This window comes from Lipophrys pholis (assembly GCF_963383615.2).
Source record: "Lipophrys pholis genome assembly, chromosome: 9".
NCBI lineage: Eukaryota > Metazoa > Chordata > Actinopteri > Blenniiformes > Blenniidae > Lipophrys > Lipophrys pholis.
This window is the reverse complement of record NC_137639.1, coordinates 12,148,589-12,169,574: the sequence shown is the minus strand read 5'-3', so window position 1 is coordinate 12,169,574 and position 20,986 is coordinate 12,148,589. Positions and strand designations below refer to the sequence as shown.

The 20,986-nt window shown below is 40.7% G+C and overlaps 1 protein-coding gene across 1 annotated transcript; it reads right to left on the bottom strand.

Moving 5' to 3' along the window:
• Window positions 1-379: 379 nt before the first annotated feature.
• colec10 (collectin sub-family member 10 (C-type lectin)) lies at window positions 380-13,180 on the bottom strand. Its single transcript, XM_080472241.1, has 7 exons — window positions 12,940-13,180; window positions 9,732-9,803; window positions 4,555-4,626; window positions 2,112-2,165; window positions 1,648-1,743; window positions 978-1,189; window positions 380-741 (listed from the first exon to the last, which is right to left on the bottom strand). Exons 1-7 carry the CDS (start codon window positions 13,037-13,039, stop codon window positions 508-510), a joined length of 840 nt encoding a protein of 279 aa, XP_080328367.1. The 5' UTR covers window positions 13,040-13,180; the 3' UTR covers window positions 380-507.
• Between the last annotated feature and the right edge of the window lie 7,806 nt (window positions 13,181-20,986).

Below are 20,986 nucleotides of genomic sequence, written 5' to 3'. Positions count from 1 at the left end.
ATTGGTGGGGTGTTTTCAGAGTTGAAAGAACACTGAACAACTAGTATGCCTGCATCTCCTCTGATCTCATCCATGAGGTGCCTCTCCCTTCCACTTTGTATGGGACATTTCCGCAGTTTTTTGGGATTCATTCAGGAACGGTTAGCCAAATCATTAACAGAAGTTGGAGCAACATATTCCCGAACGTTCCATACATTCTGGTGTGTTTTTGTGTCCATGCTCCAAACGGCGGAAGACTAGGTACTCATGAAAAAAATGGCAGGAAAAAAAATAAAATTATGATAAACTTATTTTGGGGATTTAGATCTTATTTAGATCTTATTTTGGTGAATTGCCGACATATACCAAATGTAAATGATTTGACTTGATGAAACATTAAAACAATACCATACTTGTTTATTGAACCAAGTCAGCAAAATTTGTTGTGAAAGTTGTTTGCATTTTGTATACCCATGCATATTAAAACACACACTTCTTCACAAGTATACTGCATTTATTATCAGATGTTCAAGATGATGTCAAAGCAGGTGTCGCTCCTCCTCTTCTTCTGCTTTTAGGGAACTCACAGACAAAAAACATGGTGGCTTCACACTCCACATGAGCCCAGGTCCCGGTGCTGAGCAGCTCCACACAGCTGGAGTTTGTTGTGGGAGACGATGGGGATTGTACCTCCTCCTGGTTCCAAGCTTCAAAGCCCTGCAGAGGGCTGGAGTCTGCATAAGTGTAGGTGCTTGATCCATTCTGTTGACACAGGGATGACGGAGACCAGTCATTAAAAACAAGTTCAGCTCAGATGTCTTTTTGTCACTGGTCTACCTCTACACAGTGAAACATTCAAACACTTGGAATCTTCATTCATTTTATATAAATAATAAATAACAAAACCACAAATTGTAGTCTTATTATGGGGGAATTTGTTACTGTACATGGTCATTATTAACAGTCCTTTTTATAAAAAACAATTTAAAAACACCTACGGTTTCCGTGCTTTGGGCCTGCACGCCGATATAAATCCTGGTCAGTCCTGCCTCGCTGACATAGTCGGCCATTAGCTGGTTGGTGTCGCTGTTTTTCGGCATGGCCATGGAGCCTCCTCTCAGCTTGCAGTTCACTGAAGCTTCTCTGAACCTCTTGGGCTCCTTAACCAGCAGGTAGTACCGCTCTTCTGTCTCCCTCAAGCCTAAGACAACTGCACAAGGAAAGTTTACAGGATAAATGTACTCCGAGAATACCTTAAAAAACAAGTAGAATTGATCACCTATTCCTTTTCAATTTCTTTTTATGGAGATGCCAACCGTTCAGTCATTGGGAGAAACAGGTTATCAGATTGAGATCAATAATTGAAAAGATCAATTTATGTAATGTAAGAGCTTGTTTGTAGTTTTCGAGCCACTGCCTTTGTTTCACCTCAACGCTGGTGAAAGTGATAAAACATACTCTTTGAAAAAGATATTTTGAAAATGAGGATCATTATGATGGAAAGCAAAAATTACGACCATTTTATTTGCTACAATTTCTATTTCTGCAAATAATCTTTTGTTTTCCATCGTAACAACTGTCAAGAGTTTTTCATCTCCAGTATATTTTGGATAAATGCGTCCGAATTAAATACCTAGAAATCACAGAAAAACCCCACAGAAGGCTCACCGTTCTTCACAAACTTCACGGCGTTCTTCAGCTTGCTTACATTGAGATCCAGCTGCCCAACGATGTTCCTGTACCTGCCACAGTCACACGTGGCGCCTGAGGAAACAAATTGTTGTTAAATTTAGTTTAAAACAATTGTTATGATGTGGTGTCATCATACATGAGATCTTAAGAGCATTTGATTAGCTTTAACAGCCACCGATCTCTGATTTGAAGGAGAAATTACAGTGAAGGGCTGAAGACAGTCGACACAATTATAAACCTGCAGCAGCAGGAGTCTTCAGTAATGTTCCCGGGTTTTTTCTTGAGGCTCTCATGGTTTTTTTTGAGATGTACAAATCTAATATCGACAACCTCAAGACAGGCAAAACCGGAGATAAAACCTCAGATGTCCGTCCCCTCAGAAGAGTCAAGAACACATAAAGTGATCAGAGACACCCGGGACTTCCTGTAGAGCTCCTTACCTGCTTTCCCTTTGAAACCAGGGACTCCATCCAAGCCTGTGTCACCTTGGTCACCTGTAGAGCAAGACAAATCCAAACTTTTTACACGATGGATGATAATAAATAGAAAATTGTGATCAGTGAGCAGCAGAATGAGTCCATATGGTTCAGTTCTTCCCAGCAATCTTAGGTTTTGTTTGAGTGACACCTCAGGGAAATGAGTTGCCTTTCATAAACCCTTTCACTCAGGGGTGTCTAACGTAACTGGCCTGCAAGGGGCATCAATATGGCACATCAAACGACTAAGCAAAATGTCAAAGAAATCATAGATTTTTGGAATTTGAATAGTGTTATACTGCATTTTGTAGCAGAAGGTATCTTTAAAATTGGCCTCATGTTGAGATTTTAGCAGTCTTCATTGGCCATTGTTTTGTTTTCTTTGTGAAAATATAGACATTTCCATCACTTATATTCTGTACCACAACAAAAACGAAAAGTTGTTATGCCTGTATGTGGCCCCCTGAACTAAAACGTGTTTGACACCCCTGCTTTTATGTCACGTTGATAATAAAGTATTTTGAATCTTGAATTGAATCTAGATGTACTTCCACAATATCACCACCAGATGTCAGTATCACACATTATACATAAAAGTGCAGTATTTTACTACTCATTTTAACTCGTGTATTAATGTGCCACATAGATTTAACATGCCAGCAAAAATACACACGAGTGTGCGCGTGTGGGAGTGGGGTCAAGCTGGAAATTGTTTTTCAAATACAAATGATGTGTGCAAATATGATCAATATAATCCACCCATCCCGCCAAACACACTCATTTTATGTGTTGTGGAAATTAACCCAACTGGCAGTTGAAGATTTTGGGGAAGTGGGCAGCAGTACAAACATTACAATGGCCTAGTTTTGTATGAGGAACTTTAAAAACAATTATGAGCTGTGCCTCTTTTGTTTTTTCTGTGTTTTTTGTAATGTGTATGTGAAATCAAAAAAGTAAAAGAAGAAAAAAAAGAATCCAGTCTTGCAAATAGAGTCAATTATACTGTTTGGAGTTTACATTTCAGTTCATGGAAATGTATTAATTATCGTGACGCCTGTCATGAGTGTCTGAATATATGCAGATACTTTTCCCATAAGCATAAAAGAATGTTTAGATTAAATCCTTCTTATAAGTGAGTCACAGCAAGCTCTGTGACTTGTAAAACACTAAGTGAATTTTGGTTTGTGTTTCTGTTAAAGCTGGCATTGCCGAGAAAAAAAACAAGTATTTTTCCAGGTGTTTTATGAGCCACAAGCTCTCAGGATCAAGGAGAAGCCAACGCTGTGACCTCACTGCTTTGCCTGAGATGGCTGATGCACAGCCACTTTCCTGTAAGTGCATTAAACATAATGAATACTGAGGAAAGTGAATGTCTAGGAAGGCAAGGGGAACATAACTGCTCATAAAATAAAATAAAGATAGAAATTGGTGTTGCCACATCCCACATGGGTCTGTGCAAATGCATGAAACCATTCTATTGGATTATGCTCTCTTCAATTTTTGGATGTGATAACTCAAAACCTAAATTAAAAAAAGCTGTTAAGTTACCCTGAAATCATCAGAATTGCAGATTTAAGGCAGTTCCTTCAAGTGGATTAATCCTGGGACTAATTAGGAGTACTTATTTATACAGAGACGTCCGTTTGACTTTTTGCTATAAGGCAGCAGGCGGAGATCAGCAGAAGTTAAAAAAAATTTATTCTTCTTTAAATCAGTTTAAAGTCAATACATTTTTGTAAAATCCTCACAGCTACAATTTAACTCCGGCACTCAAGAAACAATAAATGTATATGCGTGATGTTTTAATGCCCCACAAAGTATTTTGTTTTTCTTTTTTAATATTCTTCAAGACTCCCAAGGTTTTACCGCAATGTGCTTTTATATTTGATGTGTTTGGATGAGTATGCTTGATGTTTGAAGTGCAGTCATACTTTTTCATCTATAATTGTTCATGGCTATTGAAAACCATAGACAAAAAAAACAAAACACAATTGTTCTCATGGTAGCTTCATGTGTAATATGTTGCACAACTTTTACATGTATAATTTTACACTCATACTCATTTTATCATTTTTATTTAAAATAAACTTCATGAATTCAGCTCTAAAAATATGGTATGATATATTTGTTCTTTTTTTTATAATTCATTTCGTAGAAAGCAAATTTTAAGAAAAAGAGCATGTTGGAAAAAGGCATTCCTTTGACCCCAAAATTTTACCAGCTGCCGCACTGCTCTCTGGCGCCCCCCAGGGGAGGCCCGCCACACGCTTTAAAACTACTGCACTCCAAGGTAAAATGAATGTGCGTCAAACAGATTAAAAGGAGTTTCAAGCATCTTTTTGTTGACCTTCATTCTGGAACATGAAGTTGGGATATTGAGCTTTTAAAAGACTTCTCTCCGTTGTACCTTTGTCTCCGGCTGGCCCAATTTTCCCCATTTGGCCCACTTCTCCCTTAAGCCCGGGTTCTCCCTGTGCTCCTGTAAACGAGGAGAAAGAGTGACAGTGATAGAGAAGGGAAGAGACAAGAAAGGGCTGATAAAGTCCTTCAGAGACTTTTGAGGCCTGCGAGAAAAATCTCAGCCTCTGACCTGGATAATCATGATCTAATCTGGTATAACATCCAAAATATACCAAGAAAATAGTGTCTTACACTCTGCTCCACGAGACAAAACATGGTAAAATTGCAAAACTGTTCTTATAAACCTTAATCCATGAAATCAGAAAAAAAAATCAAGAATATGGAAATGTGTTTGAAAAATGGTGATCATATCTGTAAAAGGTGTTCCGCTTCTGGAGTCATATTTTTCTTTGTATCTCAGACTTTCGATCAGATTACTGTCATCACAAGTTAGTCTGACAGCTGCTTGCTGAGACAGTAACGGAGCTGAGACACTGAGACATTGCATCATTTCGGATGTGAAAATTTAGGATATAGAATGTCAGTCGGGGAAACTGTGTACGTATGTACGTGTGTGTATGTGTATGCGTGTATGTGTGTGTGTGTGTGTGTGTGTGTGTGTGTGTGTGTGTGTGTGTGTGTGTGTGTGCACGCGTGTGGGAAAAGCTCCAGAGCAGACCGCGGCTCGCTGCCAGCCCTCCAGACGAGTGTTTCCTCAGGAAACTATTCAAGTGGAAATTGATGGCGTTTAAAATACTAAGTGACGCACCGGAGAAGCCGATTGCTATTCGAAGGATCTGCCACACACACACACACACACACACACACACACACACACACACACACACACACACACACACACACACACACACACACACACACACACACACACACACACACACCAATATTTCACTTTTGCCGCTTTTCTCCTGTTGCTCTTCTACTTGATGATTTGCGAGAAGTTGGCAGGAGGTGTGAGGTCGTACAGATTGTGTGAGGTCTGTAACGCTCTGGCCTTTGGGAAAGTTTCTCCACAATCTGAGTGCAATTTTTATGGAATTTTCTGCGATGATGGCCGAGACGCGCCCTCACAAAGTCAACATTTTGACAGCTCAGACCTTGGGAGCCGATTGTGAGAAGAGGCTCGTAGATGTTTGTTTTTTTGCTATACGATGAAATTCTATCTGTTGTCCTCCGTCCTGAGTCTGTAACAGTTGATTAATGTTTTGGCAGTTCTTGCGCTTGCCAGTTAAACCGTCTATCCAAACGTCTAGATAACAGCTCTTCCTATCAGGCTCTCTTTATAATGGCCGCCCCCTCCCACTGGTTTAACGTCTGGACTCTCCAGCTGCTGGGGGACAAAGGAGGTAAAGGCCGCACTTTTTTTCGAATGGAATCATGGCGGCTTAAGAAAGGTTTTCTCAGCCCTTTAGCGTTGTCAGATTTTTTCATGCTCATGAGAATGACCTGGATCTCATCAAAAATTCAAGACATTATAAGGCTATACTTATTCATTTAATGTTGTTTGCGCAGTCATCAAGGGAAAATGTGAATGCTGCCGTGTGTGGAGAGGAGAGCAAGGTCACATGACGGAGGCCTTCAGCTACATTTTCCAATTGTTTAGCACTCGCTCGTTCTCCCCACAGCTTCTTCACAAAACCGGAGACCCCCTGAACTCTTCTGTTTATCACAGTGAAACGCCCCCTGTAGTAGCGCTGATTTGAGACCAATTAACAAACGCAGAACTGCGGCACACCAGCTCGCTGATGTTAATGACCTTGGAGCAACAAATGAGTTTTGTTACCCGTGGGAGCATTAACAGTCACGCATTCCCTTTTTAACATTCCAAAATTAAGCAACTGTTTCCTGTAAAACTGCCTAAATTAAGACGGGGAATACATGCGTCATCTGTTAGGCTGCTGACATACTACAGTTACAAAATCATCATAGAAACCTGCATTCATGTCTACTGTGCGCATACACACAGAAAACCATAATGACTGGGTCTGCTATAGTGTTGAATAATACCCGCAAAAGTTGAAAAGTTGATAAAAAAGGTTCACATGGACTGTGCGTACCTTCTCGCTTTTGGAAATGGGTTCCGGCATTTGTGTCAGATTGACGAGAGAAGTGTGCTGTTGTGTTTAAAGAGTGTGCATATATGTCTGGGCGACGACCTCTGTGTGAATCTGTTGAATAAAACAAACATCTGAGGAGAACACGAGGGCAGCCAGGAAACACTGCTTCCAGTTTATTTGTGCATACACTGTTCTATACGTGTGTCTATGTGCGTGCAGGTCTGCAACTTGAATGTGTCCTGGCGTTCGTTGTGCGCTTCTAAGCAAGCGCGCATACACACTGGAGTGTATGGGCTCATGTGAACAGACATCTGTATGTGTTATATGGCCGGGCTGTCAGCCGGATAGTCGGAAAACATATGGCGGAGCGGGACGATCCTGCTTCTTCAGCAGCAGTTAACGGGACTGTCTGTCTGTCTGTCTGTCTGTCTGTCACAGTCGCTTTCATATAGCACTGATTGTTCATGTTACAACCGCAGACAAAACACCATCTCAGAATGAATTCAGACTTAATCTTTCTTTCTGAATATAAAGAAGTCCAGACTCAGAGTCACATGTCAAAGTAATACACTTGCTTACTGGGAACTAAGACAGTTCATCCTCAGCCTCTTTATACTCAGGGTTGCAGGGACAGAGAGACAAACGCTCAGATATTGGGACGACTGAGGCTGAACTGCTGGACTTCACTCAACTTTATTTCTATAGGATTTGAAAAACAACCAAGGCTGAAAACAAAATGCTGTACTTTAATAATCATGAAAAACAACATAGGGGTGACAAGTCAAGGAAAAAAATGAATAAAAAAACAAAAGCTCTTACTAGGGTTTGCAAGCCAAATAATAAAAATGTGTTTTAAGAGGAGTTTTGGTTCGATCCCCCACATCCCTGTGTGTGTGTGTGTGTATATGTGTGTGTGTGTGTGTGTGTGTGTGTGTGTGTGTGTGTGTGTGTGTGTGTGTGTGTGTGTGTGTGTGTGTGTGTGTGTGTGTGTGTGTGTGTGTGTGTGTGTGTGTATATGTGTGTGTGTGTGTGTGTGTGTGTGTGTGTGTGCACCAGTGAACTCCATTTACCATTTAGACATACTCAAAGGCACATCGAAGAACATTTCACTTTATCTCAAACAAATGTTTTTGCACTGTCGGGGAAATTTAAGTACCTGGAGAAAACATGCAAACACAGAAAGTCCACTCATGTAGAGACTTTACGACAAAAGTGGTGACCACCACACTACTGTGCAGCCCAGAAGGTTTGCCAGTGCTTTTTTTTTTTTATTACATTTTTTTTTCATTTGGGAACACTTGGCTCAAAAGACTACAGCAAGAAAAATGGCATGAAATCATTGTGACAGAATATTCAAGTGTTCCAATGTTGCTTTCTGTGCAGAAGAGCTCTTTGGCATTCTTACGTAGAAGCTCAAGGCCGAAGGAAGAAAAAACACATTTTTGCTACAATTGCCTGATTTTGTGCTTATTAGATGGACTTTGCACAGCTGCAGCCAGAGACACCTGGTCACAGTGTTCTCTCCAAGTCATCCAGCAGTCATCCAGCTCAAACAGACCCGGAGTGACTGAGATTATGCAGATATCTGCCTCCTGCCCTATTCTCAGCTGCAGTCTGATACCAAACCCAATTTTTATGAGGACATAAAGGGGGATGTCCAGGGATTTTCACACATGAAACACTGTTTACAGGATTACTGTGAAAACACTGTGTGACTCCAGGGGCAGTGATGTCACCTAACAGAGCCATTTGGGGCTTTTTTTTTCTTTTAAAACTAAATAAATAAAAAACAATGCATACTGGTGAAGAGTTGGAAAAAAATTGAAATCACACATTTATACAATTTTGTATCCCACTCCATTTATATTTCCAACTCCCAATCAAAAGCTACATGAGTTTTGACTTATAGACCGCCGTTCTGCACAGTGATGTAGTGGTTAGCAATGTTTACCCCTTAGTCTCATGGCTGAAGTCCTCCACTGACAAATGCTGGAAAATCCTTATGTTCAACAGTTATGATGATACCGTTGTTACCATGATGTCAGCAAAACTGAGTCAGTGATTCCTGTTACACATCAATATGAACTGCAGCGAGACGACTCAGCAAACTGATTGTATCTTATAAGATTTTGCATGAGAGGCTGGACACTGCTTCAGTGGTCAGCGTCCTTGCCACACAGTGGAAATGTCCTCGGGTCGGGTGAAGAGCTTGAGGGCCTTTTTGTTTACATGTTCTCCCTGTCTGTGGATTTTCTCCTGGTGCAACTGCTGTTGAGGTTAACTGGATTTTAAACATTGTATGGGTGAATATGACTAATGAGAATGATTCAATACTTCATTATTCCACACCAGGAAATCATTTCTCTGCTTTCAAATCACAGGATTTTGATAGTTGACCTTAACTACAAGCCGGGGGGCAGCCAGCGGGGTCAAAAGGCCTTGCTCAAGGATCCATAGTGTTAACCTGTCAGCAGTGGGGTTTGAACCAGTAAACCTCTGGACACAAGCTTGTTTCTTTAACCTTTAGACCATCACTGCCTCTTTTTCTCTGTTTGTCTGGTGACTTATCCTGAGTATACTGTGTACTTCGCCTGCAGACCCCACTACCTTAAAGTTAGATAACGATGGATATAGGATGGATTAATGGATGGACTAAGTCATCAAACAGGCTTTTAGTAGTCAGGCTTAGTGAAGTAAGAACAGTTTGATTGGATTGGATAATAAACCTATAATACTGCCTTCATGTGTAGAAACACAGGTACTGTAGATAGAACCCAAAACTAGCCTGTTCTGTTGGTAATAACTATTTTGGAAAGGTGAGCAACTAAATGTGTCTCAGCAAGAAATCGCTTCAAATGTTTTGACTCTTAAATTATTAATAGTAGTAGTAGTAGTATCTTTCAACTTTCAAACATAAAATGCCATTCACAATACAGAAAGGCCAGAAAATACAAGAAAATATAGTTGCATCAGTGTAACATTAACAGAGGGAAAACTTAAGAATAAAAAAACTACAATTATAAACCGGGTGAGAGCAGTATGAAAAAATGTCATGGAAGATAACAATTACACATAATAATATATAAATATAATGATGAGGACGTACCTGGAAGTCCTGGTGGTCCAGCCTTCCCCATCACTCCCACATCTCCCTCCTCCCCCTTCTCACCTTGGTCTCCTGAATTTAAAAGAAGAATTTTGGGGGGTCATATTCATCCATCTTCTATTTATTATCCAGCTCGATCCAAGCTGGGTTCATTGTTAGAATCTAAATAACGTATCATGAATGGAACGCCTATGTGCCATCATGAGTAACTATCAGCAGGCCGAAGATTGATCATCGTCTCTATCTACAACAATCCATTGCAGGTTCATTCATGGTTTCAGGAGTAGGCCACTAGGAGACAATCACCGACTGCGAAATGGATGGATTTGTGCTTTTAGAAACATGACGTTTCGGGACGTTTTCCAATGTAATTTGCAAAAACACCAGCCAATGTCCAACATTTCCTTAATGACACACTTTCCATTTCTGGAAGCACAACTGAGGTGCAGTAAAAGTATTTTGCCGATCAAACACCTCTTGGCAAGAGAGTGTATCAGAGGAGCAATTTTCTTCCTTTGTTGATACACAAAGTAGTTTATATCTTGTTATGTGCTGAGTTTTAAGACGCGTGTTCTGTCAATCTGCGTCTGTTAGCCTGAAGGAGTCGTCAAGAAAATTGATTGCCGGCCCTCTTTTTGTCAGGTCGTGCAGGAATGAAAGGTGAATCACTGCACTTTGGAATGAGTCGGCCGGCATTAAAACTCTTTCATTTTGTGGACTACTGAACTAAAACCACATGACTGACAAGAGTCATTTATGTGATTAATACATCAAATCACATAAAGGGCATCCAAGTCAATTACATTCCGGTAATGATTACATAGTAATAACAAACAATGTGAGGAAAAGCTCTTGTTTGATGTTCGTTGTCAGAGATTTTATTTCTAGAAAACAAAATAATTTTGGCCTTCAGTGTCTCAAGTTTTACTATCTCATTATAAAAGACATTCTGGCCGATCTATTTCAAAATGATTTCGTCAAACTACCAGTAAAGGCAATAAAACTATGTTTGTTGAAAAAGGTCAAAAAAAAAAAAAAGCACACATTTTTGGGGTGTATGAAACATAGAAAAATGTACGTCGGACACCCACTCAAACACGCAGATGGTGGAGTATGTGCACATTCACACACAGACTCTGCGGTCGCTTCTATCTGGATGAGTCTTGAACAAATAATCTGTTCATTTTTCTGGCAGCTGTATAAATACATGCTGTCACAATGGGTTGTTTTTCTTTTTGCCCAGCACAAAAAAATATATAGTGGAAAACTGTGAAAGTGTGTTTACTTTTCCTCAACAATTGTACCTTGTCATTGTTCACTTTGTACGACAGGCGCTACTTTTGTAAAACTGGGATTAAGGCAAAGGTGGCGTTTCTCCATAATGAAGATCTGTACACGTTAATGAATATTAATGCTTGATTAAAGTTATTAGTAACCAACTAGTTCCTGGAAAAAAACAAACATGTTACTTGGCTGACTTTGGCCACAGCAGGCTGCAGTTACTTCAAGTACTGAAACATAAACTGTGCTATGTCAGACTGCTTGGTTTTAGCAGTCTTAAAAGTGAATTTCTTGCCACACTGTGCAATGCAGATTTCATAAACTTGGATAAAGCTGCATGTTTCACTGCACAATGTCAGCCTCCGATGAACCAGAGGTGACGCTGTCTCAACGTCACAATATCACAGTCTTTGTGGGCAGTGGATGATACCTTTGGTCTGATTTAAAAAAATATCCCATAGCGTGCCAAATTCTGTAAAGACGACAAGGAGGAACAATAAAATATCTTCGAATAAACTTGGTAAAGTCAAAGCGAGCCAGCTTTGGAAATCCCTCACACCACAATAAAAGCAGAATCTCTGCTAAGAGTTGAAACAAATAGTTAAAAACATTCAAAACAGACACATGGAGGGAAACATTTTTAATTGACAGCGTGTGTCTTATTTTGTGATCCTCAGTGCATCCCATAGTGGATCAGCTCCTACTGCTGCATGATTTAGATGTTATGTTGCACATCTCAGAGGAGATCTCGAGAAGACTCAATCATTCACCTATTTCTGCTCAGTTCACATCAATCAGTCCGGATTCAAATGGTGCAGTACACGTGTTTGAGTTAAAAAGTCCCATAGATTCATTTGTAATCACTCCACCGCACAAGGTCCCATGAAACGGTTGCAATTTTCAGTTGTCGTGCATAACTCAGCATAGCACCTGTTGTTGAAAGAATTTATAAAAGAAGCAGCAAGAACAGATAAACTACAAGGTATCAGGTATTAGATTAATTTCCACCGTCATAGCTCACACAATTTGTGTTAATGATGTTAATTACATTAAGGCATTCTTAATGTTTAGGCAAAGTAATGAGTTGTTTCTCCAATGAACAGGAGGCGCTTCACATTAAAGACTGGCACAATAAACTGGGCAGAGGAAGATGGCAACTTAACTGTTTTCATCCACGACAAAAGTGACAAGTCACAAGCTCAAAGAGACTCAAGTCGTTGTGGCTGCATTAAAAATGGAGTAACAATAACTTATTTCAGCTCGTAATAACATTTACAAGCAAAATCATATTAAAGTAGCTGTCAAAAGCTATAAAGTTCAGTGAGTGGCCATTTTGGTTTATTTTATCTTTCTATCACTTGTTTCTCTTTATTTTACATATTTGCTGAATTTTTACTCGGTCAGCCGCTTAATAATTGACGGCTTTGGCCTTGATTCACTGTGAAATTTCATGTTTTTCAGTATTGTAAAAGTAGCCGACAAGAAAACAACCCTTCATAGCTTGATTTTGTATTTTATTAGGTCTGTCTGTCTGAATCAGCAGGGGAACCAGCTACTTGATGTCGTAAAATTGGAGAGCTCAGACAGGGAGGCTATTCCTTCCAAGAGACCGGCGCAGCAGACAGAACGCTCGTAAACTGCAGGACATTTAATGCTTTGTAGCTTTATCATCAGCTCTGTAAACCACCAAATATATTGGGGGTATTTCTTCAGACGTTTTACGCTGACCAATTTCATTTAAAGTGAGGTCATAGACTGCTTAATCTCCAGTAATTTGTACAAACAACAGCAAAACCTGCAACTATAAAAATTCTTTCAACAGCAGACAGTAGCGTGCCTGAATACGTATGGCAGCTCCTCAGCTTCAGATCCAGTAATGTCAGTGTGATGACCCCCGATGGAACCGCTCAGAGTGAGGATGTGTTACCTTTAGCTCCAGGTATCAGAGCGTTGGTGCAAACTTCTACTGAAGAGGAGATACAGAAGAAGGACAAGGCCAACGCGCAGAGCACCACCAGCCGCGACATCTCACAACCATCACCGGCCGCTAACGGGATCCTGCTTTTTCGACTTCTTTCGGAAGATAGATCCGAGTCCCGAGCAGGACAGGGCGTTAGTGCAGCGCTAATGAGCGAGCATACCACAGAGAGTTAGAGCAAAGCTGTCCTGAATGCATGCAGCACACAGATAGGCTTCAGCACCCCTTGTTTATAGAGGCTTATCAGTTTCTTCACAAAATGTCAAATGACACTCACCAGATTCCTACATTCCTCTTTAACTTTTTCCCCTTTGATATATTTAAGTATGCACAAGAAAAGAAGCTGGGAAATCACTAAAGAAACATAAACTAAAGGCTATTATACCTAACAAAAAAAAAAAAAAGAAGAAAAGTTTTGTAGTGACTGGTTGTGGCTGTGTTACATGAAGTTTTTGGAAAGGAAAAGTGGAGATTTGCGGAGCAGATGTGACCCACCTGTGCTTCATCTTCACATACCTAATGACTCAAAGTTACAAAGAGAAAGAGCTCTGCTCATCCTCCAACTACAGAGGAACACATGCTTTACATCTGTCTATTGGAAGATTGCTAAACTCAAACACAGCATGAATATGAGGAATCCTTTTGGAGATTTTTTAAATCACTAGGAAGAAATTTGTTTTTCACTGAAAAAATAGCGTAAATATTTACATGTAAAGGAAAGGGTCAAGTGATCAGAAGAAATAGACCCATCTTCAACAACAACAAGAAAATAGCTCCTCCCGGTCTGCACTTTTTCTCCTCCTGTCCTCCTTTTGCACTTCCTCCCACCCTTCAGAACAACTCAGTGGATGAGGCTTACATTCATCCAAACACATCCAACACGCACATATACATGAGGCCCTCGTATTCCCGATGCTTGCTTAAGCTCAAAGTTGCAATAAGACCAAAAATTCTGGTCTGTCAACATGTGATGAAAAGACAAAGGGATTACAGAGTTCGAACGCCCCGGAGGGACGAAGAGAGAGAGGGAAAAGAGTGGGTTTGTATGAGTAGAAAAGGGCAGAGACAGATAATGAGACAATGAGTGTTAATAGGAGAAGATGACACCAAGACAAATGTTGGAGTGAAGAACAGAGACAACAAATAAAAGCGATTGTGGTCCGAGCAACAAGTCCTGGCGTGAACTTTGATCTCCTTTCTGGAGAATTCTGTTCCCTGGGATGTCTTAAATATCAGACCAAGAGGACAAGTCATCAGGGCGTTGGCGCTTTAAATCGCGAATGTTATGAAGACATGTTTCATTTATTAATGACAACAGCCTTAAGGGGATCAGTCAATGAAACGTTTCTTCCTTGAGGACGTGAGCTGGCACTTTGTTAACCTGCCACTCTGAGGAGACGGGTCAAACGCTCTGTTGTTTCTACCATGGGTGGCCTGTGCTCATATCATTTGCTTTTACAGACAAAATTCTTTCAAACACATCCATGTTTGGCTGGGAAAGGGACAAAAACATCTTCTGCTTAGTTACAACTAATTTCTAATCTTAAGAAAGCTGTCCTTAGCAAAGAAAATAATGTGTGCTCCGTGCCCTTTTGGACAAGTTGTTGACATTAATCAGATCCCGTTGCTGATTGGGATGTTTGTTTCTTTTGGGTTATCTCTGAAAAGCTGTTTCAACCACACACACACACATGCGCTCGAAAGTATTTCAGGCCTCACACACATTATATGAGTGACAGAGTTTGACAACAGTTTCTTTTGGCTTCTGCCACAGCTGGCCCGCCACTCCAGTCTTCGTATCGTTTCTGCTGAGGAATTTGTTGATGTTGAGCGCTGTGTACTTTGGCATTACGGTTCTTTTATTGCTCTGGATTTTGGTGCCGCTAACAATAACTGGATGCCTTGTGGGCTTCCTCTGTAAAAGTTAGAACAGAGATAAATGGGGCTGGTGTGTGTGTGTGTGTGTGTGTGTGTGTGTGTTTTGACCGGCGCGGTGAGAATATCATATGTTGTAACAATAACTGCATATTGCATTTGAAGACCGATGTCAGACACAGCACAAGCAGGCTGGACCAGTTCTACGGCTTCTTCACCCGCAGCCCACAAACGTGTCCTTCCATGAGGACCAATTATCCAACAGGTTCATTTTGCGTGAAAACTGGTGGGCTTTTATATGCGGCATTCTTGTGGCTGGGGACATTGAATTTCATCAATTTGGAAGGTCCCATTTCCAACTTTACAGCATCTGCATGCTGATAACACCAAACAATATGGCTGCCACCAACAATATGCAACATGCCTCAACCAAGAAGGGAATGAAATGAAGCACAAGACTCATTTTTTTGTTGTTAGTATAACTAACAATCATAGCCATTGTAATAAAACAAGTGTTATGGTTACACGGGGTCGGTCTCCTGCACTGATATGGCAAGAGTGATTGTTTAATTTATAATTATTCTGAGGAATATGAGCAAAATTTGAATAAAGATAACTTCTTTGTGAGCATAGGGAGGACACAATGTTCACCAAAAATCGCTGCCATCTTCAGTGACGTCTTCCTGGAGCTCTCTAAAACCTCCGGGTTTTAATGTTTTCAGATGTATTCTTCCCAGTTAATCACCATTAACTCCACCCAGCATTCAGCAGCTGTCAACACAAATCAATAAACGTGATTCACAGCCGAGGAAAGCATTTTATACGTTGGCACGTTCTCAATTTTAATCCCAAAGAAAACAAATTACGAATAAACTAAAATATGTGAGAGCAGCAGCAGGGATGGACGGATGAATGGATAGATGGATGGATGGATGGATGAATTTTCTTTGGCTCTGGTTGTGCTTCAACCTCATGTCACGTGACTGAGATGACTAAGGTGATGCTGGAAGCCTACTGTAGACTGTCCGCAGCATGGGTACGTCCCAGGCTGAGAACGCTGCTTCCTCTGAGCGATGCAGCGCCTGAATTGAGACAGCTATTGACAAGCATGACTCTTAGCGCTAAGATGAGGGTTTTTTTGTTTTTTTTCATTGTTTGGTGGATGCTTTGGAATGTGGAAAAAGTGGTTGAGTTAAACATTTTCTGTCCGCATGGTAGTAAACCATCGCCTATTAGCAACGGGCCAATTTTCACTTTTCCTCTTCCATCTTTGGTTTACTCTCATGTCCTCCTCGGGGAAAAGTCTGGCCCCTTAGATGCTAAACACTCCATTATGTGCGCCAGATGCCTGCCGGTCCTGACTGTCTGCTGTTTGGTACAGTGTAGAGTGGGGATCAGTGGAGGTATCTTAGCATTTCCCCCATACGGAAAACAGCTGTTTGTCTCGCTCACAAACTAACAGTGAGGGAAACAGTTAATAGAGTGGCCGGCGAGAAAAATAACCTAAAGCCTCAAACTGAAATAATGAGATTAGAATCACTAACATGCTAAACAGGGGATGTAGCAGTATTTCTTTTTGCTTGTGTGAGCTCACACGTTGGTCACGCACCACACACACACACACACACACACGCACACACACACACACACACACACACACACACACACACACACACACACACACACACACACACACACACACACACACACTTACACATAGGAACAGCCCTGCTGTTTTGAAGGCTAATTCTTTTTTTTTTTTTTTTTTTACATGTGGTTTAGATTGTGTTCTCTAATTAAGATTGTGATTCACACTCCAGGATTGAGGGTTGACTCCACAGTGGTAACCACACCACAAAACAACCCTGTTTTCTAAACTGCTCACACTATGCACTGGAGGTACCGTATGTAGTTTAAGACGGTGGCGGTGGCATAAACTGCCCACATGTGTGTCAATGACAAATCAGTCGACAGCAACTTCGGCACATAAAACTTTTACCTAACCCGAGCTCCCCTCGACACTCATTCACCGTACAGCACGAGTGTCAAAATTGCCCCGTATTTCCTGTGTATATAACAGAGACAACAGGCCCTTTCTTAGAGTACAACAAATGGTGATAACCGGAGTCCTAGCCCGTGTGAGGTATCTCTTTGTTTTTATGATTTCCCTTTTGTGAGGAAGTGAGCCACTTTAGCTTCACATCGCTGAAGATAATTGCGAGCATCGTTCAATTAGCCTCAGCACTTCCCCAAGCAGTCAACCATGAGCGCCGGTGTTCACTGTAATCAGCACTGCCATCACTGCAAACCCTCGAACATGATCTTCGGCACTTTAAAACATAGAAAGGTACATTTACATGCAACAATTCCTTCGAAATTGTGAATAATTGCGGTCGTTCTTCTGCGTTTTCTTGACTCATCAAATGCAAAATTTTGCAATGGAGGTCCTGTGGAGTTCAGAACACTGCTGCTTTCATGATGCATCAGGCTGTTTCTTGAGAATCTAATTCAGGATGTTAACGTCATGTCACATTTCTTTACAAACGTGGATGTCCTGAACTGCAATATTCACGCACGCAGAGGTTTAGTTTTCAGCGCTATCCAGACACACCACATCTCCAAATTGATTTTGACGCTTGACGTGTCTTGTCCTCAAGATATTTGCGTCACATTTTCAGGACTCGGGCCAGCCTGACATACTGGTTTCACACCCATCGTGGAAAGATCCTTTCATTGTGGTCAGTGCAACACGTTCACTTCCCACCTTCTAAACTCTTTATCTTTTCCCATGAAACAATTCTCCCACAGCATGACTTTCCCGGTTTTAGTCATTGTGATCGTTCCGAAAGGCAAACAAACATAGCGGAAAAAAAAAAGAAAAAAGAAAAAAGGCCAAACCCACAGAATGTTTGTTGTTGCAGTCGTAGAACAACATTATGTCTCGCACACTATGTCACTCCACAACTGGGCACGTTTAAGAAGATCAAACCCAACTTTTCATCCGAGTCTTGCACTTTCTTTCCTCTTTCTGTTGAAAACACTACAGCTGAAGATTGAACTCGTATATGATTTTAGATACTTTCCAAAGTTATTTCACTAGTCAATTGATAATAAATGTAAATATTTTTGGGGGGTAACTTATGCTTTACCCTTTATTGTCTTCCACATTTAGTTTCCGCCATAGGTGCTGCAGCTCTTGAAATTATTTGCAACCATTCTAGACAACCCTCCAACCACCTTAGCACTCCTTTTTTTTTTTTTTTTTCCTAAGGAGCATCAAGGTATCCAGAGACAATGGAGCTCTGCAAGAAGTGCTCATATGAAATGCATAGCAAATGTAGTCATTTTATCAAAATAATATAACTGGTGTTGACAATGCATCATAATTCACTTCATTGATTATATATTACATAATGTCCAGTGGCAACGGGCCAAAAGAGGCACGTCAGAAATCATTTGATGACGAGAGGTTTTATCCTTCTAGTGGAAAGTCTCTCACTTTCATCAGACACGTCAGCTCTTTTCATAAGGTGACTCCATGAAGGGGAAAATGCCTGCAGTTTGATTTGAATGAGTTTAGATCTGACCAGTTAAGCAAAGGTAGGAGCACAGAAAAAAAATTGAATAAAAAAAACCAGTGACCAAATATGACACAATGAACAAATCAACGACTGCTCCACTTCTTCTGCTGCTGGTGCAGAGTGCAGTATAACATGCATGTTGACATGACGACGCAGCACACACAAAGTGACAGAGTCGTATCTGCTGGAAAGCCCCAGTCAGTCAGACCTGTTTTGGTCATTTGCACATCGGTGTAATATTGTGTTGTCATTGTAAAACATTAGCTAAGCTGTAAGCACTTGGTGAGTCAGCCTAATTTTTCGCTTACTCCTTCAGCCAAAATGACACCGGTTTGTTGTAGGAAGATGGACCTATGAAGTGAACATGAGCTGTTTATGGTGGTAACATAAAGACGACAGCTGGGGTGACAATTGCTGCTGATGGATTAAAGCTACTGTGGGTGTAACTTGCCGTCAGACAGGTTTTGAACATGCCGTGCCTATTTGCAATCCATCCATCTCCCTGTTTAGTCCATGTGGGGTCGCAGTGGCAATAACAAGAGCAGAGAGGAAGAGATATCTCTGTCCTCTGCATCTTCCTCCAGCTCCTGGTGGAAAGGTGGTCTGCTTATCAGAATCTCCAATGGCTCCCCTCAACATGGAGGCCCTACTTGTATCCGCAAACCTTTTTCATTTCAGTCACGTCCAATATTTCATGATTTCACATGGTGTTGTGGCTCTCTGTGCAATCCATTGAATTACAGAGGAGTCATTGAAGCACTCAATAACGTGTGTGCAGCGTGAGAAAATGAAAGCTCGTTTGGAAAAAAAAAAGAAAGTTACAGGTTTTAATTGTAGAAAGCAACAGTTTGGTATGACCACAAATCTATCATGTTTTGACCTTAAACTGAGTTGGTCCAGGCTCTCATATAGTCTGTTTTCTGATACAGATTTGTAAAGATTGGGTAAGTAAGTGTATCCCACCTGCATGAAACCCAAACGTAACATCTATCATCCCCATGAAAAGATTATTCTTAGAACCAGTCTGACATGAAAACAATCAGATGGAAAGGAACTGTGTTGTGGTTGGAGTGATGGATGAGTATTTACATCTGCCTTCGGCTCTGCTGACTTTGGTTCAATATTCAGCTTTTCCAGTAAGTAATAGAGAATTTTTTTTATTTAAGGCAAAAGCTTATCCTTTTTTAAGAGAGAGAAGAAAAAAAAAATCCCCCCGACCTCATATAAACAATTTTATGTTAAACCGTGAATTTCAAGCCAATCCTCAGCTGTGACTGGTTACCGGGACACACAGGTGAAATCCAGGTGTTGATTTCAGTGTCAGAGTTCCACATCCTGGTACACAGCTCAAGGAAATAGGGAACCTGCTATTTGCACATAATGAATTACAAAAACAAAGCACTTGTGCCATCATGACCACTTCTGACTTCTTTGCCAATATTTTTTTTTAAACACACTTTTCCACCCAACGACGTGGCCATCTGTTTAAAAAGAAAATCTGTCCCAGCCACAGAACAAGCTTTGTTTGCTTTAGGAAATTTTTATATCCATCGTACTGTCTGCAATTCTCCTCACTATTTTACGTCCTGGCGCTTCATCAAACCGAGTGTCTGGACAGAGTTTTTACCCTCCGGACAAAACACTCAATGAAACCCATGAACAGGAGCCATGTGCTATTCAAAACGGAACTCGACCAACTTTCAACTTAATCAGGTGAATTGGTTCTTTATAATATTTAGCTGTTTGATTTTCGCTAAGCTAAATTGTGTGATCGCTGAAAATAATAAATATGAAACATTTGCTTTAGTGCGGCCACATTTGTGGTCGACGCGCTGTTAAAATCATTGTAGCTTGGCGTGCTGATGTCAGGGCCTCGTTTTCTGTCATTCGCATCGCCCGAGCTGTAGCTTCCTGGAGAAAGTCCCCGGGGGAAAGTTCAATCCGCTTTCCTACAGTCGATAAATAGAGACTGTAAGTAATTTTGTCTTCAAATGTCAAAGGCAAGATCCTTTTAAAGCTGTGAGGCACCTTGGGTTTTTTTTTTTCATTCTGGTGTGGAGGAGTTGCTCAGAGGCAGATCGTTGCACATTAAAGCGACAGAAAGACAGAAGAGAAAATAAGCTGTCATTCAGATATTTGCCGGGGAACCCTGTCAAGAAGTTAGACTGCAGATAAATATAACCACCAACATTATTCCCACTATTACCTCTGGGCTGATACACAAAACGCTCAAATCATTGGCTGAGTTTTCACAGTTCTAATTTTATGTGACAAAATGCATTTTCTTCAATGAAGAGTAAAATACTCACATTGTTTTTAGATCCTGCAGTAGATTTCTTGAGAACGCCTGCTTTTTTTTTTTTCCTTTCATAGATGAAAATAGCTGCTTAAAAGCACTTACTCTGTGAATATTTGAATAATCACAGTAATTTAATCGTATCTGGCTGCTGTGCTTTAAAAAGAAAGTAGAAATAGCTTGGTCATTTAAAACTTGGTCTGTATATGTTTAACCCTTTACAGGACACTCTTTCAAATCTTTC

What these genes read in the sequence shown, in the direction of transcription:
- colec10 (XM_080472241.1), bottom strand. Translation starts at nt 13,039, where the DNA reads ATGTCGCGGCTGGTGGTGCTCTGCGCGTTGGCCTTGTCCTTCTTCTGT. An exon ending in TGGTTTCAAAGGGAAAGCAG is followed by an intron (nt 1,744 to 2,111) that starts GTAAGGAGCTCT and finishes TTGTTTCCTCAG; the next exon opens with GCGCCACGTGTGACTGTGGC. An exon ending in AGGCCCAAAGCACGGAAACC is followed by an intron (nt 742 to 977) that starts GTAGGTGTTTTT and finishes CTGTGTCAACAG; the next exon opens with AATGGATCAAGCACCTACAC.